Genomic DNA, 17,166 nt, shown 5'->3' with positions numbered 1-17,166 from the left:
CGGCGGAGCCACCCCGGGATCTGCGCCCTGCCCCCGGCACTGCAGCGCCGCGGCGCTCGTCCCCGGAGGACTCCGTTTGGGGACGGACCCGGGAAGATGGCGGAGGCGGCAGAGGCGATGGAGGCCGAGCCCGCCGAGCCCACCGCCTTCAAGCGCCCGAGCCGCCCGCTGCCCGCCGCCCCCGGGCCCGGAGAGCCGGGGCCCGGCCCGCCGGGAGCCCCCCGCGCGGTCCCCGCCGCGCCGCCCGCGCCGCGCTACGAGGAGCCGCCGTGGGGCAGCCGCCCGCCCGCCGGCTCCGGGTACGGGCTGGAGGTGCTGAAGGGCGGCGTGGTGCTGGGCTCGGTGCGGCTGGAGGACAGCAGCTGGTTCTTGGTGGGGCGGCTGCCCGGCTGCGCCGTGTCCCTGGAGCACCCGTCGGTGTCGCGGCACCACGCCGTGCTGCAGTACCGCGGCTGCTCCCCCGAGGAGCCCAGCGGCGCCGAAGCCGCCGGGTTCTACGTGTACGACCTGGGCAGCACCCACGGCACCTTCCTCAACAAGGCGCGGCTGCCGCCCCGCACCTACTGCCGGGTGCGGGTGGGCCACGGGCTGCGCTTCGGGGGCAGCTCCCGCCTCTTCCTCCTGCAGGTGGGTCGGGGTTCGGGCTCGGGCGGCTCCGGAGCGTGTGGGGGTGCTAAAGGCTGGCCCGGGTCAGGCTCGGGAGTTTTCCCGGCTCTGTCGGGTGTCCGCCTGAGGTGTGGAGCGGAATGGAAGCAGCCCAGCGCTGCCGTGGTTGTGTGACTGCGAGAAAAGCTGTGGGTGTCTGCTGCCGGCTTTGCAGTGAGGTGTGGGGCTGCGGGCGCCGGGAGTGCAAAAAGCATTTCTCTCCAACAGTGTGATGTATTAGGAATGTCTTTCTGACAGTATGATGCCCCAGTGAATAAAGAACTAATATTTCTTTGTGAAAAAAGCGAGTGTTTATTAATAGGCACTTGGACAGCTCTTCGCGTGTTGTACGCACACTTCAGAAGCTGCTCATTCCTCAGATTCACCCGTGTAGTTCTGACATGAATTTTTGCCTTTAGCCTTTTAATTACAGTTATATGTGAGCTGCATCTCACTGCAGGTACACAATAATGCTTATTTCTCCCTGTCCTTCCTTTGAAAATGCCATTAGAACTAATATATTTTGGAGTGCAAACCATAACTAATGGTCAAATAATTCCACTTTTTGAAGAGCAGTGTAATGATAGACTTATATTATTATATGTAACCTGCATTTGTGCTGGAAACCCATGTTTGGGGTTTTTAAAAAACACTTCTGCTGATTTTCTGTTTTGACTTAGGGACCCAAAGAGGACCAGGAGTCTGAGTCAGAACTAACTGTGACTGAACTGAAGGCGCTACGCAAGCAGCAGCAAGCAAAATTAGAAAAGACAATGTTGGGAGAGGACTCTGATGAGGAAGATGAGAAAGAGGAGAGAAATGAAAGGAGTCAGAATAGTGATCTGAGCTGCTCGTGGGGCATGGGTAAGTGATGGTATGTCAATTGCCTGATATGCAGTCTGTAAGCCTGTTTTCACTGAATATTAGGGTTAATATTCCAACTGGCTGCCAAGAGTCACAATCCAGTCAAGGTTTTGAGTACAAATTAATCCTTTTGCTGTTAAAAAGAAGGGTAAGTGACAAACTAACATCCAGTGAGCTTGTTTTAAACATGAGGAGGTAATTTACCTATACCTATAAAAGGCCATGAAACTTACAGCTTAGTTAATGCTCTTTGGTTTGCTCCTGTGATGATGTCCACACTTTAGGCCAAGAGGTGAAATTTAACTGCTTGAGACTTCTATGCAGTATAGCTGTCTTTACATTTAAACAGAAAGTCCACATATTCGAGCTAGGTAAATTATAATTAATGAGCTTTTTGCAACAAAGTCAGCTGGGTCTTTTTGAGTGTACAAGCTCATAAACCTTTGAAAGTACTGAAACTGACATTGATCTGCAAAACTGAATCACGTGTTGGAATAACTATAGCGAAAAAACTAATTTTTTTGATTGAGTGCAGGAATAATGAAGTTAAGGGAAGTAATTTTATGATGTAGCTGCTACTTCTGTCAAACTAATGAAAGTTGAAATATGCTGGTGTTCTCTTTCTCATGTTTCACGGGGTTTTTTTGGACTTTGTGTGTCTTCCAGGTGAGGATGCTGAGGAGGATGAGGTTGAAGAAAACCCTATTGCTGTTGACTTTCAGGATGTTCAAGATGCCTTTTATATGAAAGACCCTAGGAAGGCCTTGCAGGGCTTTTTTGATAGAGAAGGTAATTATTTCTTTTTTATTAAATGTGATTTTTTTACTTAGCGAAGTGTTACTTTGTTGTTTATGTTTCAGGGGGATTTAAGGTGTCATGTGGGAGCAAAACTTTTCTGTAATACTGTGGGTAACATTTTTTGTTTCATCAGGTTTTGGTGGGGATTTGTGGTAGTTTGTTTTGGGTTTTTTTCATTAAAACTTGGCCCACCATTGTATATCTGAGTCTTAGTTACTAATTCCTAAACTGCAGTGAGCAGCTTGTATTCTGGAATATTCTTCAGCTTGTATCCTCTGGAGTTACACTCAAACTTCACCCGTGCTTTGAAGCTATGCAGAAAAATCAAAACCCCTCAATTTCCAGACTGATTGCCTTGGAGATGGCTGTAATTGTGTATAACTGTAAAATGGGAAAATCTGAAAAAGACAAAAAGCAACAATTAAGTGGCCTAAAGTTTCAGTGGTTGCTAGTGAAACTTAATATTCAGCTACTTATTGAAGTGACAGAGCAACCTTCAAGACAAACAGTATCTGTGAATTCAGATTACAAACTGTTGTTGCTTCAGTGTCATTTACTTTAATACATGCAGAGACAAGATTGGTTTTTTTCTTTGAATTACATGTTCCTAAGTAGGCCACTTACAGATTTTTTGGTCTGAAAAAGCCTTGATTTTGAAAAAAAAAAACCCAAATCAGCATAAGTAAATCAAAATCATGGTATGTTACAAGAGCTTGTTATCCCTTTTGTTTAGAAGAATGTCCCATGACATTCTTCTCTGCTGTAAAGATTATTCCTGCTTATTTCAATTTTGGTTACTACATCAGTTTTCTTTTCTTGTCTAGGAGAAGAGTTAGAATATGAGTATGATGATCGTGGGCACAACAGCTGGCTATGCAGGATCAAGTATGTACATCTCTATTCCTTTGGTACATGGAAGTTGACTGTTTTTGAATTTGCAAACAGAAGCTGAAGGAATTACTTGTTGTGGCAAGGAAGCCAGCTGAATTTAGACTTAAGCCCTGATAGTGAGACAGAAGTTCAAGGATCAGTGCCTAGTTCAGTGTCTGTGCTCCTTTTTTTCCTGACAGGATTTGGTTTTCCTAGGGGATGAAAATTGAGAAAGCAAGAGAGTAGGTTCTTTCAGCTCCCCTTGTTTTGAGCACTATGTGAAATAGAATACAAGAGTAGAAACTAGGAAACAATCTCTTTCAATTCCTAATGAGAAAGATCAAAAAACCCCAAACTTAATTCTACTGTATGTCTGATTTCAGTTCCTGTATGGTATAAGACAGTTTTTGAGGGCTTCCTGCTAGAGGCCACATGTAATTCTTTTATAAGAAAAGAGGAGGTGAGGTGGAAATTAAGTCAACAAGTCTCAACATAGTAATGATTGTACTGCTTAAAAATCCTTTGCTTCATCATGGAAACTATTTGTTATTCATGTTGTATGGATACAAGATACCTGTACTTAAAATGATTCAGGCATTGACATTTATTTTTTAACTTCCTGTATTTCCAATGGACTAAATAGAGGAAAAATTATTGTTTGGACCAGTGCAATACAAATTGACTTGCATGATTAGGAAATCATGCTTGTGTTTTAATTGGTTCTGTATGAAATGAAAGTTGGAAAAATTTAACACAAAAAAAAAATAAAAATTAAATGGCAATGCCATTGTAAAATATCTGAGTAGCATCCCTGAAAAGCTGTTTGTATCTGAGCTGTTCTCTGATCCTTCAAACTGAACAGGTTGCCTGTGGATGATGCATCAGGGAAGCAGCTGGTGGCAGAGGTTCTCCATTCAGGAAAAAAGAAGGAAGCAATGATACAATGTGCACTGGAAGCTTGCAGGTTGCTGGATGCTCGAGGAGTACTGAGGCAGGAAGCAGGTGAATAACTGTGATCATTCTAAATGCCCTAAATTAGGGATTTGAGATTGCTATCTTGAATTAGCTTTATTGCTGAGTGATATGCAAATCATTTTGTTTCTTGCCTTCTCCTGTGCCTTTCTCAGTGTCCCGAAAAAGGAAATCAAAGAACTGGGAAGATGAGGATTTCTATGACAGTGATGATGACACCTTCCTCGATCGAACTGGTGCTGTGGAAAAGAAACGACTGAACAGAATGAAGAAAGCTGGTAAAATAGAAGAAAAACCAGAGACTTATGACTCTCTGGTAAGAACAATTGTTATGACATGTCAGGGTTACTCTCCCATGCCTGTATTATATTATGACAAACGAGAAATCTTATTGCCTCATGGCAGTGGATGAAGGAAATGCCAGAACAGGATACTTTTAAATTAGTTCTAAATAATTGGAAAATAATTCCAAGCTTTTAAACCCACAGGACACATCCCAAAGAAATATCTCATTCTCTTTCAAAGAATAAGAATCCTGGATTGACAGGCATATGACAAACAATAAGTCCTACAAAGACAGTAGGTTGTGAGGGATAGGAAGGGTTGCTGGTGTAACACTGCTGCAGAAGAATTATGCATACTGTCGTGTTTCAGAAATGGTCTAAATAATTTTCCATGTCAAAAAATGAGTAAGTTGTTTACGAAGAATCTAGACTTCTATTTTTTTTTTCAGCCCAGGAAGTCCTGGTCAAAGCTCAGAAGTAGAAAAGTGGAAGTAATGTGATAGGATACTTGAGTAACTGTTAAAATGAGATTTTGGCAAGGTAAAGTCTTCTAAGCATGTTGTTCTCTCATAGATCACAAAGTTAAAAGAAGCAGAAAATGAGCTTTCTGAGATAACAGAGAAGCTGAAGGTTTCAGGGAAAGGTAAGGCATGAAGTTTATTTGATCACAGTGCTTTCCATAAAGGATAATACAGAGCCGAAAATTATCTTAGAGAGATTTCTCTTTTCAAAGGTTGGGTTTTGGTTTTTTTTTTCAGTGTTCACTTTTCACAAAGGGATAGGAAGGTTTGCAGGTCACTGAGTTAGCTTGAGAGAATTCTTACAGTCTTCATCCAATAGTTGATGTACTTTATTATAGTCACTTGCTAATGAATGCAGCTTTTTCCAAAGCAAGCAGCGTCTAAGTTCAAGTAAGGTGGCAAGTGTCCAAGCTCCTGGAGTTCTGAAAGGGTGAATATTATTATGGTTTATCTGCCCATATTGCTGAAAGTGACCCAATTTGAGGAACACTGTTTTTTCCACTCCCTTAAAAAACATGTATAAGGGAGGAGGAAAGAACTCACAGAAAAGGTAATATATTTTATTTCACTTGTTATAAACACGCTATAATGAAAAGGTGGGAAGCAAGAAATGTGGAGACAAAACAGTTGACACTTAACCCATATGTTCAGTGAACATGCCAGTAGAGGAGAGTGCCATTCAGGCTCTAGGATTATGCCTTTGTTTCTAAAGGCAGAGCCTTTCCAGACCAGTGATGGTATCTGTTAGTGAGTTATATTTAAAAGCTGCATTTGTACCAATGGCTGCATTTGCTTTCTGTTACTGATGATGTCTCATGGAGTAAAAGGAAGGCAGGAAGGAAATGTGTTTATGCTGGTTGTTCACACAAAAGCCTTGCTAACAGAGTTGGCATTAATAAAGGCTGCACCATGAGTTTGTCAGAAGTTTCTCTCCAGGAAGCCGAGCTGCAGTGTGACAGCTGGGCTATCTTCTGTGCATTACACGGCTGTGTTTCTTTCTAGTTATTCAGAAAGAAAGTTATTCTAGTTATCCACACCAAAACTCATTTATATCAATATCTTTGTTGGTGATTTATTATACCAGATCCCTGTTCAAAGAGCAGTACCATTCCACCAACCATACAAACTGATGTTCTCTGTGTTTGAAAGAATTGTTTTCAGCCTTATACTTCTGATAAGTAATTAGCAATTGACCAGCAAAATAAACTAATGCTTTGATTGTCTGAGGGGTGTAATTCCAAGCTTTCATATCTTCAGATACCTTTGTTTCTACTGATACTGTTTCTCAACAAGACTGCTGAATTACATTGTAGCAGAGACTGGGTGAAGGGAGAGTCAGTTCATTTTTATACTTTTACTAACACCATATAATGCTGTAGGCCCCTTCCCTACCAAAACTTGGTTATGCAATCCCAATACATATGTTTTTGTAAGTTGCAGGTGGTTGCACAGCTAGTTTAGAGCCTTAGAAAAAAGTGCAGTCTTGGCAGTTACTGAAGCACAGAATCATTCACTATTGGATGGGAATTCCCAGAACTAGGCCAGGGTGAAACAAACATATCAAATATTGAATCAATCAGCTGGTTTGTTTGGGTGTTCTCTAGATCCTTTGGTTTTCTCTTATTTGAATGCTTTAGGTTAATCACAGAAGTTGAGAAGGCCAGGAGCAGGGTTATTGACCATGGAACATTTGTTGCAATGTCATGACCTGTCCAGCAAAGCTCCTGCATTACATCCAGTTCTGAAACCTCAATGCACTTGTGTTTGCTCTAAATGATTATTTGGAGACTAAAGACAAGAGTGTAGAGACACCAGTGAGTGAATGACAGGCTAAATTGCTACACCTCTTACCAAGCACTTGGAGAAATTAAGTAGTTGTCTAAAAAAGTCTCAGTAGAAATTCACAAATTGTTCCCTGGCGTTCTTCAGAACTAATTACTGGTGGACTAACTTGGTATCACTCATTCACTGATGCTGCTGAATGCAGATCAAATATGTGGAGCTCTTCAGTCTCATCTTTGGTTGCCTGTTCAGAAAAATATCAATAAGTTGATGGTGCAGTAAATAGCCCTGTAGCTTTTTCTCACTGGGATATAAAGTATAATAGATGTGATTGATTCACCTCCTAGTAATGTCAGATTTTAATTCAGTAGTGTAGAAAACTGCTGTGACAGATAAGGAATGCTAACTGTAACCCTGCAAGCTGAGCTGGCTGGTATTAGGCACTGTTGGTGGAATTGAGCAGAGAATCCAATTTGCAAGAAGAGGTGATCCAACTCCCTGAGCATCGCTCTCTGACTGAAGCACTTACACCACTCTGCAGTGCAGCAGTGAGCTCTGGATTTAATTGTGGAGCTTTAATTGTTCTGAAGAATGTGACTACTCACTAAACCACATCTTTGTAATTTGATGTTTAAATCAAATTATCATTCTGCTCAGCTCCTGCCTGCAAGGAGGTTTAGACATTGTTAACAATACCTTCTCATTGTTGGTTTTTATTGTGGTTCATATAAATAGTTGTGATGAAAAGAAAGAGTATTTCTATAAGAATTTCTTTTATGACATGTTTTGTCATAATTTATGCTTGCATGGAGGTGGATAACTGTTTCTTATCTTTTGAAGCCTATTAATTCTGTATATCTTTGAACAGTTACTGCTGTGGCTTTCATGTATTTTCAAATGGTAAACTGTTTTGTTTTATATCAGAAATATCCTTTTCAATTGCATCCATTTATAAGCATGAGTCTTATTAGACTTTCCTCTAATTATTTAAGTCTTGTAAAACTGCTCAAATGTGTACTCTTTAGAATAACTTGGTCTGGTTTATTTTTATGCATTTATAATTTCAAGTGCTACTTAATTAGCTCAAGCTGAACTGAAAATAGCTCATTGATCAAATAATTACACTTGTGCATATATACAAAAACACTTATAAGGCAGAAAATACATATTGGATTTGCCACTTTTCATTGAATATTAAAAGGCAGAAAACTATCTGTCAAAAGACTTGTTAAAATTCTGGCAAGAACATTTTTCTTTCTTTGTCTCCAGGTTATTTTTGAATACCATATAACAACTTCTGAAATACTTTTCAAGCCACAGAAAGGCATTTTTCTGGATCTTTTTGTTTGGTTATTTTAAATCCAGGTATTAGAAGAGTATTTATTATTCTTACTCATTAGAAATTAGTTTTAGCTCCTGAGTTTTATTTTAATTAGTCAACTATGCATAATATTGTTAATATTTTGAAATTAGGTGGAGTAGAAAGACTGTCATTACTCTTTTTCAAGTTCAAAGCAGTTTTCTTGCAGAAAATCTAGTCAAAATAAAGGGACATTCTGTGTGATTGGCTTAATGCATGAAATTTGGTTTGTATGCACTCTTTCAGGAGTACAAGGCAGCATTGATTGATTTTGAACTTTACAAAAGTTATGACATAAACATCCCAGGAATGTCAAAATCTGATTCCCTATGCAGTGGTGTAGATTTTCGTGTGGGTGAGATTAGTTTCGTTTGTGACTACAAAAAAATCCCTAAGCCACTTTTTTAGGGAGAGCAGATATAGAAGTGAGATGAACAACCAGGAATAGCACTCACAAAGAACCATTCCATTTTAAGAGAGGCTTTTTTAGGTAAGTGAATTAAAGTTTACTTTCAGGCTTTTGTTAGGAGAAATGCTTTCATCTCTCCAGGCCTAACAACCTCCATTATTTCACAATTCAACAGAATCTTACCGAGAGGATAGTTGTTCCTATGTATCTTATTCTCTAAAGGCAAGACCTGATGATTACAGTTAGCTCCCCACCATAACATTATACATCTTCCCTTTATCTTGCCTAGTCCAGTCCCATCCAGCAGCTCAGGATTCTTTGGATGAGTTCATGACTGAAATGAAATCAGGATGCACACTGGACAGTGTGGCACGCAAGAAGCTTCACCTGCGGTCGTTTGAACTGAAGAAAGAGCAGCAGAGACTGAAAGGGCTGATAAAGCTTGTCAAGCCTACAGAGCTGCCTGAGCTGAAGCCCCAGTAAGTTTTGGTGAAAACATAAACAGTTACTTTTCCCTTTATTTTTATCCATGAGCGGTTGTGCAAGCCCAGTAAATAGGCAGCTTTCCAATCACAAAAGCAGGACAGCCTTCCAAGCTACCTGGCTCAGCTCTTGAGGAAGCTGCTGTGCCTCTGGGCTACTGCAGCATCTGTGGCTGAGGGAAATGCACAGCACTGGAGTGAGACCAGCCCAAGCTGGCAGGATGACAGGGGTAAGGGACTGGAAGCAGACTGTTAGCTTCTTTAACTTTTTTCCCATGTGCATCCAAAAGGAACTGCAGAATTTTACAGATACTATGTACAACATGAAACCCACTTTCACTCTGTGAAATGTATTTGGAAGTCAAATGTAGTGGCTGTTCAGCTACTGCCTAGCAGCACCACTGCAGTTTGAGAGGGTGTGTGCTGGGTTCATTCACTAGTGGCAACTTGATTTAGAGGTTAATTACCTAATTCATTTAAATTAAGGTTTGGCCTCCAAGTGTGTTTTTATGTATAAATATGTGTGTATGTATGCAGTTGAATTCAAGGGAGTCTATGTGATACAGAGGGTTTTTCCCTTGTTTATTTAGTTTTTGCTTCCTATTGTGGCATGTGTCTGAATTCCACAACATATATATGTAGGATGGAGGAGTCATCATCTCCTGCAGCATCCTCCTTGGATGCTGCAAGTAGGAGAAAAATAAAAGGATTTTTATATATTCACTTCTCCTAGGCAGACCTTTTTTTATTATTTGTATAGATAAGATTTGTTTGATACTTTGTATACTGTTTCCCTTTCTGTCTAATTTTTATTAGGAGTGGGAGTTACAGTCTGAATGCAGAGAACAAGCCTAAAAAGATGAACCTGCCTCTCTTTGGTGCAATGAAAGGGGGGAGCAAATTCAAACTGAAAACTGGAAGCCTAGGGGTAAGTTGGACTTGTAGGTGTTGCAGGTCAGTGGCTGTTTGTGGCACCACCTTCTCAGGCTGTGGGGGCTGTAGGTGGCAGCTGTGTCTCCTAACATGCATGGAAACAGCATGGAGGTGCAGCCTGTGGCAGTGGAAGGTGCATGGGCAACGAGCAGGGGCTGTTGGATGTTGTTTGCTGCCAGCAGTTGCCATTCCATGTCTTTGTACAGCCAGTTTCCTGGGGCACAGCTGTGGTCAAAAGGCAGTGGATCAAGAGAGGCAGTCTGGGGACATAAGGCTGAAGCAGTGCTCTGCCTCAGCAGCCAGTCCTTTCTTGTTTTTCTGCATCTTCATAGCCAAGATCATATCCATGACTGATGCAGTTTCCAGTGTCCCTCTTAGGAAAAGACTGCACTCCTTGTTTATGGACTGGACATGATTTTTCATCTTCCATCTCTACTAATAACTTTTCCTTAAACCCAAACTATTTGTCATCCTGAGAGTGTTTCCTTACCAGCTGTCTCTGACAGTGCTGTGTGTGCTTTCTCTTGTAATGAGTGTCTGTGACATCTGCCTCTGTCTTGGCACTGATGCCCAAGTCTGTGTCTTGCAGAAATTGCCTGTTAAGCGTCCAGACATCCCTGAAAACTTGTTAAAAACAAAAGATGATGGACCAGAAGAGGAGGAGGAGGAGGAGGAGGAGGAAGAAATGGAAGAGCAGCAAGAAGCAGATGCAGTAAACAGCAGAGTGTCAGACCTGGAAATGAAGATGACAATAGAGAAAGAAACAGGGAAAGAAACTCATGCTCCTGATGGCTCTCCTTGCAGTAACAAAAATCTAGAATCCTATCAGGATGGTAAACCATTGTTTCTGATTTTTCTAGTAATGAAGATGAGTCTGTTACTGCTGAACTTTTAAGAGCTATGTGAATCAATTGTTTGAGTCACAGGTTCTCCAGCCTATTTTCCATAGTTTATTTGCCATGAGTTCAGAGTCCTTGTGGCAGCAGCTGAGGTTCACATGGTTCTAGGTGAATCTCTGCTTGGCAGTCAGTTTTTCATGCTTTTTGGTGAAATAGAACAAATCTCCTGGAAGTAAGGAAGTCCTATTTTGATAAGCCCTGTTTCCATTAAATTGATTGTCCAAATGAAAACAACTGCAATGTTTTGTTGGCAGTAAAAGTGGCATAATAAGAAAACAAATGTCTGCAAAACTTCAGATCCATTTGTAGGGAGGAAAAACAATTTCAAAAGTGGTAATGGAAAGGTACCTTTGAGGTGTCTCCAATCTCTCCTTTCCTGTATCAGCCTGATGCATTTGAAAACTCAGTAATGATGTTTCTCAGTGAACAGTATGTTTGATAGCAGAAAGCTAGTTCTAGCTTTTTGGCTTAATGCTGGACATGTTGCTGCAGAGAAGTGTTTTAACAGATCACAGAATTTTCTTTATTGTATTGCAATGGACTTGGTGGATGAAATAATTTGGAAGACTTTTGAGAGAAGAGTTTTTCCTGAGACAAATGTAGCAAAGAGTTTTGTGCTTGGTCTCAGGGATGCACTCTGCTCATCAGAGTTAGTGAAGTGCCACTAAGCTCTTCCTTTCTTGTGTTACAGGGGTTGATTCTCTGCCTGAGCCAAAGGTACTGAGGAATGAATCTCAGATGGGACCCTCACAAGAGAAATCCCAAGGTGAACAGTACAGTACAGACTATTTTGTAATAGCATGTGGGTGTAGAAACTAACTAAAGGACTTAGTATCTTACATGGGTCAAAGGAAACTGAGCCTAATCTAGAGCCTAAAGAATCTAGAATTGAAATGAAAATTTGTGTTTTGCTTGGAAGTGGTAAGGGTGTGGTAAAGACTGGGCACTATGTTACAGCTGTCCTTGCTTTTCATAGTCATTAATTGTTTAGAGTTTTTTGTTCCAAAAAATCAGCATGAGAAGAATAATTCATTTAGGAGACTATGATGATGCTTTTTCCTCTGTTATTCTTTTGCACTAGCTCTTAATGCTACAGAAGGGACAAAACTTTCTTTTATAAAGTAACAAACGCTACATAACATTAGGTAATAATCTGCTGGTGACCTAGATGATGCCTCTGCATGTATGCACAAAAAATCAGATCTTCAAAATGAAGAATGGTGGGTGTACATGGAGGAGATTTTTATGACCTTTCTATTTATTTTGTAACTCAGACTCCTTAGAATCTGTCCTCATCATCTTACCCATAGAGATCCATGAGAGTATCAGTATTTCAAATACTAAGTGGCAGAAAACCAAGGAATTCTTTTCACCCATCAACTCTAAAGTTTGGTGTTTGTTTGTTTTTTTAAAAAGCAAATTGGTCCTGCACATTTCCTGCTCCTTCCCTTCTAAATCAATCACTGCAGTGATGACAGAGTGTCTTTCAGAAAATAAGCATCTGCCATTAACTAAAGTTAATATTACAGAATCACTATAGAGGATCTTGCTAAACTACATTCAGTTGCATGACTGACAGTGTATTTAACCTAAGTTAAATCTAGGAAAAACAGTAAGATGTTCAGCAGTATTATTCTCAAGTAATTGTGGTACAGTGAGATATCATGGATTTCCTTATGGATGTATAAATTTTTATGTGAACTTCCTATAAGTTTATATCATAGAATTGGTCATTTGTGCTGTGTCATGAAACAATTCTGCTTTCTTTCCAGCACCCAAGGTAGTAAATAAGGAACCTGAAGAGACATCTGAGAGAGTTAAGAAAATCAATAGCTCAAGCAAGGTCAGTTACAACACCATGACTCCTGCAGCTTAAGAGGAAGGCATTTCTAGGCTCTTTTGTAGTGAATTAGTAACAAGTTGATGGAGTCTAACTTGGTGATTAGCAGTGCTTCTCTGCTAAGACCCAAATGTAGAACTATACACTGCCATTGAACACAGACTTTGGGGTCTCCAATGAAAAGGTAAAACACAGCATTTCAGGCATGCTAGAGGCTCTCTGTTCAATGACAAAAGTTATTTTTTTCACCTTTTCACTTGGCAGTTACTGATTGCTGCTTCTTCTGTATCACAAGTGTTGTAGAACATAAGTGCTCTCCAGGCTTTGGAATGTCAATGCAGAGCTTTCCTTGGAGAGCAGCCTGGGAAATACATATTGGCTGACACAGAACACTGTACTCAAGCTGCAGGTAGTCTGTGTCAAACCTCATCCTTCTCTGGAAGATGTGAAAGAGATGAGTTTGAAAGATTAATGTCTTTTGCAACCAAGTTATCACTAAATTTGAGTGGCTGTACCAGACAGTGTTTCTCCTGTGCATAAAATTTGTATTAAAATGTAAATTATGTGAGCTTTGCACATTTTGGGACTCAGTCAATTGTTGCCTTCCTGAAGCTGGGAAGGATCTCCTCTGACAGCCTAATGATTATTGTGAGGATCTTCCCTTCAGAGGGTGTCCCACACCCTTCTGCTGACTGCCCTCAGAGGAGATTACTGTACTTGGTAGACCATGAATTCTGACCACTGGGACAGTTTCTTTGTGGGGACCATCAAATTTTAGCCCTGCAGCACTTACTGAACCTCAGATCCCTGCATCCTGTGTGTGCTGACTGCTGCTTTGTTAGTCCTGGCCGAGGACCCAGGGATTGGGTAGGCACAGTCCTCAGAACTGTCTTTTGTTCCTGGCCTTGCTAAAGATGCTGAAATCAGGAGTTTATTTATACTGGTGAAGCCCAAGTTTTACCACTGTTATGAATATGGGAGGACAAGGCAGTTTTTCATGCTGAGGCAGTCAAGTCAGCACCTCTCATCAGCAGAGAGTTTGCTGTAACACTAAGCATTCTCCAAATGCCAGATGGCTTAGGTGTATTCTTTCTCCCATCACAAATCACTTTTTCCACATGCTGTCTCTGCCTTTGGGCTCAGATCTTGCATGGAAAGTATCAAGTCAGTTGGGTTTTTTGTGGGTTTTTTTTTTTTTTTTTGTTTGGGTTTTTTGGGTTTTTTTGTAATATTTCAATAACTTTGAATCATGTAAAACTGGAAAAACAATTTTCAAGTGATTGTTCACAAGCCATATTTAAAATCTGTATAGCTCTGCAGTCTAATGTTTTGGAAAACATTAGTCTTCTGAAAAAGCTGTTTTAGATGTTATTTTGGGGAAGGAAAATTATTGAGGAAATTAAATTTGTTTCATCTCATAACTTTAGACTGTAATGATGGTACAGAGTAATGCAAATCATTGCTGAGTAACTTGGCATTATTTTGAGCTCTTAAGTCTTGCACTCTACAGTTGTATGATTTTTTTTTTTACCTGCAGTTGTTGGAAACAGAAATTGTTGAGAAAATGATGCTGATGTGGCAAAAACTAAAAATCTAGTGACAAAAAAGATACTGCTGTGTCAACAACTGCATTGCAAGTGACCTGTTGGGGTTTGCTTTAAGATTTCAAGATGCCAGTGAGACCTGAAAACAATGAGTGTTCTTTTCTTTTTGAAAACTAAGTTACCCTGATATAATACCTGAGCTTTTATAAGCTCCACTTTGAAAATCACCTGAAACCCAAAGTTTTCAGTGGTATTGTGCGTTGAAATCAGTAAGGCACCTATTGAATATCCTGCTCTAAAGCTTTCCCTGCATAAAGACATCCTATGCCAAATGACATCACTAAACATTAGGCTTAAACTGTCCAGAAGTGGACAGGTTCTGTTTTGAGGGGGAAATTGGACTGGATGACCTCCAGTGGACCCCTCTAAACAGCATTTTTATTAGTCTGTGACTGTAATGGAAATGAACTGGATCTATTTGAGGGTTTGATTTTTTTCTCTATTACTGTTTTCATCCCTGACTCTTGTGGAAATAACCCTCACCTCTGATTATTTGTCTCTGAATTAGTGAGGGATTTAGTGGTTGTGACACACTAGTGGAGGGATACAGCACCTTAAAAAATCTTTGCTCTCTTTGCAGGTCCAACAACCTTTTTTTTCCTCACAGTACCCAGATGATGACCCAGACTACTGCGTATGGATTCCTCCTGCAGGTATCAACCATTTCCTTACTGGTTTTAGTCTCATAACTCAGGAATCTTCCTAATAAATCATCAGGATGTCCTTTTAAGTCCTTGGAAAAAAGCTAATCCGGGAATACTTTACCCAGAACCTGATGTTTTGTGGCAGGCTATGCCCCATGTTTGTTGTATGGCCATGCAAGTCTTGCAGTGAGGTACAGACCATATCTGTAGTAGCCTCATGGCAATGGAGAGACACACCTGAAGTTGTTTTTCAGTTTTGTAACACCTGAGAGAGCTAACTGCATTCACACATGGTTGTATGATAACCTAGTTGAAAGACCAGCTCAAACCTTTCTTAGGGATAAATGCTCCAGCAATGTCAGAATTGTCAGTTTTCACAGAAGTCTGTGAAATCCAAAAATGCTTCTTTGCAGTTTTTTTCAGAATTCATTGGAATACAAACACTGAGTCAGATCTTCTGGAGAAAAGTATTGATAATGCTTTGGTGAAGGCCCTCATCCAACATATGTTAAACTTGAATATTTTTTATCTTTAGTTCCAGGGTGTTTTTAGCTAGGTGAAGTTATTTTTAAACAGGGTAATGAATGTTCAGTTCCTCTAAAATAGAAAACTCATTTTCGTGCATTGAGGTTTTCAGAGTAAGTTCTAAACTTGGCCTTCACTTGATAGATTTATTACTATAATTTTTGTAAGGCTGTTGCAAGGTTATAGAAATAAGAATAAATTTCACTGAAGAAAACTGTAATCTGGTGAATCATCCTTCAGTGAAAAGACTGCACATTTCTGACATATGAATCCACAGGAACAGAATCCTGGATGCAGTAACTCCTAAGTCTGATCTGGGATAGTTAAGCAAGCTGTGTCCATAAGAGGGAGCTCTGTTTTTTGGCTCTGCCTGACAATAAATAGTCAAACTTTCCTTCTAAGCTGGCATTATGAGGACTCCAGAAAAAAAACCCAAACAAAACAGCCACACAAACAGAAATACCTGATGTAAACTTAACACCGTTAGTAAAATTGAAATGAATTCTAAGTGTAAATCAAAAGACACATTGCAGTATGCAGTCTGACTTTTTATCCTCTGTGCTCGTATGGCTGGTGCTACCTAGAGCCTCTTTCATACAGGGATACACATTTCTCTTAGGTGAGGGATAAAAGGAATAATGCAACTCTTCCTCTTCTTTTTTGTCCATTAGGTCAAAGTGGTGATGGCAAGACTCATCTCAATGAAAAATATGGCTACTAAGCTTCCAGTGCCCCAGAGTTCATCTGAGGCTTGAAGGACTGCTCTGTTTTGGACTCTTTCACTACACATTAAGTGACAGATAAGAGACTTGGATTTTCAGATGCTGTTTAAATTCAAGGGCATCAGCAGCTGCTCTGGCTCTTAGCTCTCCCTGTGTGTCCTCTGTTTGTCGTCCAGATACTTTTTTAAAGTAAAAGCCCACACATTCTTCTGCCTCTTCTTTCACTTTTAGCCCTTGTTTGTTTTGGTTTGGTTTTTTTTTTTTTAATTTGGCTTGAAACTGTAAGCTCATTTTTCCTTTTGTAAATAGAAGTAGACAAAAATATTAAAGGAGTACACCTCTATACTTACAGGCTTGATAAAATTTATTCATATTGGGTTTATGCATTTAAAATAAGAAACACTACTGATTTTTTTCTGTGGCTGCTGTTTGAAAATACTGTCATGGTAATCACAACCTAAAACTTGAGGGTTCATATTTTTTTTTCCTTTTTTATGGAAAAAAGAACAACTTTCATTTTGAAAAGCAAATTGTTTTCATGTCTCCCTCGTTGGAATACCTGGAATGGAGTGGACAGGAAATAGTGAGTGAACAGTATTGTAAAGGTCCAGAAATGCCAAAGAACTGAAGAGGCTGGCACTGCTTGGCACAGGGAAACAAATGAAGAAACAAATGCAAGGATATCCTGGAAAAGCCTATAATGGAGCCTGTTCTTTTTCTGTCACAACATGAGCAAAGTGCCATCTTAATGTAGTTTAAGGCATGCCTGGTAAACAGTCTTTGTCTGGAGAAATCCCCTGGGTGACTCAGGATTGTCCCAGAGCCTGTGCTGTGGTAAAGGCAAGGTCATGCAGGAAGTGTGAGGGTTTAAATAGCTGTAGGCACAACCATACAGGGGCAAGGAAAACTATACAAATGACAGTCTTGCAAATCAGGGACACACATCCTTTGGGGTGCTTCCACAGCCAGTGGCTGCATCCTCATGGACAAATCACAGGAGGGCACCTCAGAA

At 40.3% G+C, this 17,166-nt stretch overlaps 1 protein-coding gene across 1 annotated transcript; it reads left to right on the top strand.

The window, feature by feature from the left end:
- Window positions 1–48: 48 nt before the first annotated feature.
- Window positions 49–16,503, top strand: SLC4A1AP (solute carrier family 4 member 1 adaptor protein). Its single transcript, XM_036381001.2, has 14 exons — window positions 49–627; window positions 1,326–1,509; window positions 2,176–2,298; window positions 3,132–3,192; window positions 4,040–4,179; window positions 4,305–4,465; window positions 5,007–5,076; window positions 8,795–8,984; window positions 9,804–9,915; window positions 10,510–10,753; window positions 11,511–11,585; window positions 12,592–12,662; window positions 14,844–14,916; window positions 16,104–16,503. Exons 1-14 carry the CDS (start codon window positions 97–99, stop codon window positions 16,151–16,153), a joined length of 2,085 nt encoding a protein of 694 aa, XP_036236894.1. The 5' UTR covers window positions 49–96; the 3' UTR covers window positions 16,154–16,503.
- Window positions 16,504–17,166: the final 663 nt, after the last annotated feature.

This window comes from Molothrus ater, chromosome 3, assembly GCF_012460135.2.
Source record: "Molothrus ater isolate BHLD 08-10-18 breed brown headed cowbird chromosome 3, BPBGC_Mater_1.1, whole genome shotgun sequence".
Lineage (NCBI taxonomy): Eukaryota > Metazoa > Chordata > Aves > Passeriformes > Icteridae > Molothrus > Molothrus ater.
The sequence above is the reverse complement of the archived record's forward strand: the minus strand, read 5'-3'. Positions and strand labels throughout refer to the sequence as shown.

Coding starts and splice junctions, on each gene's coding strand:
- SLC4A1AP (XM_036381001.2), top strand. CDS start 97: ATGGCGGAGGCGGCAGAGGCGATGGAGGCCGAGCCCGCCGAGCCCACC. Junction 4,180..4,304: donor AGTACTGAGGCAGGAAGCAG/GTGAATAACTGT, acceptor TGCCTTTCTCAG/TGTCCCGAAAAAGGAAATCA. Junction 14,917..16,103: donor CGTATGGATTCCTCCTGCAG/GTATCAACCATT, acceptor TTTGTCCATTAG/GTCAAAGTGGTGATGGCAAG.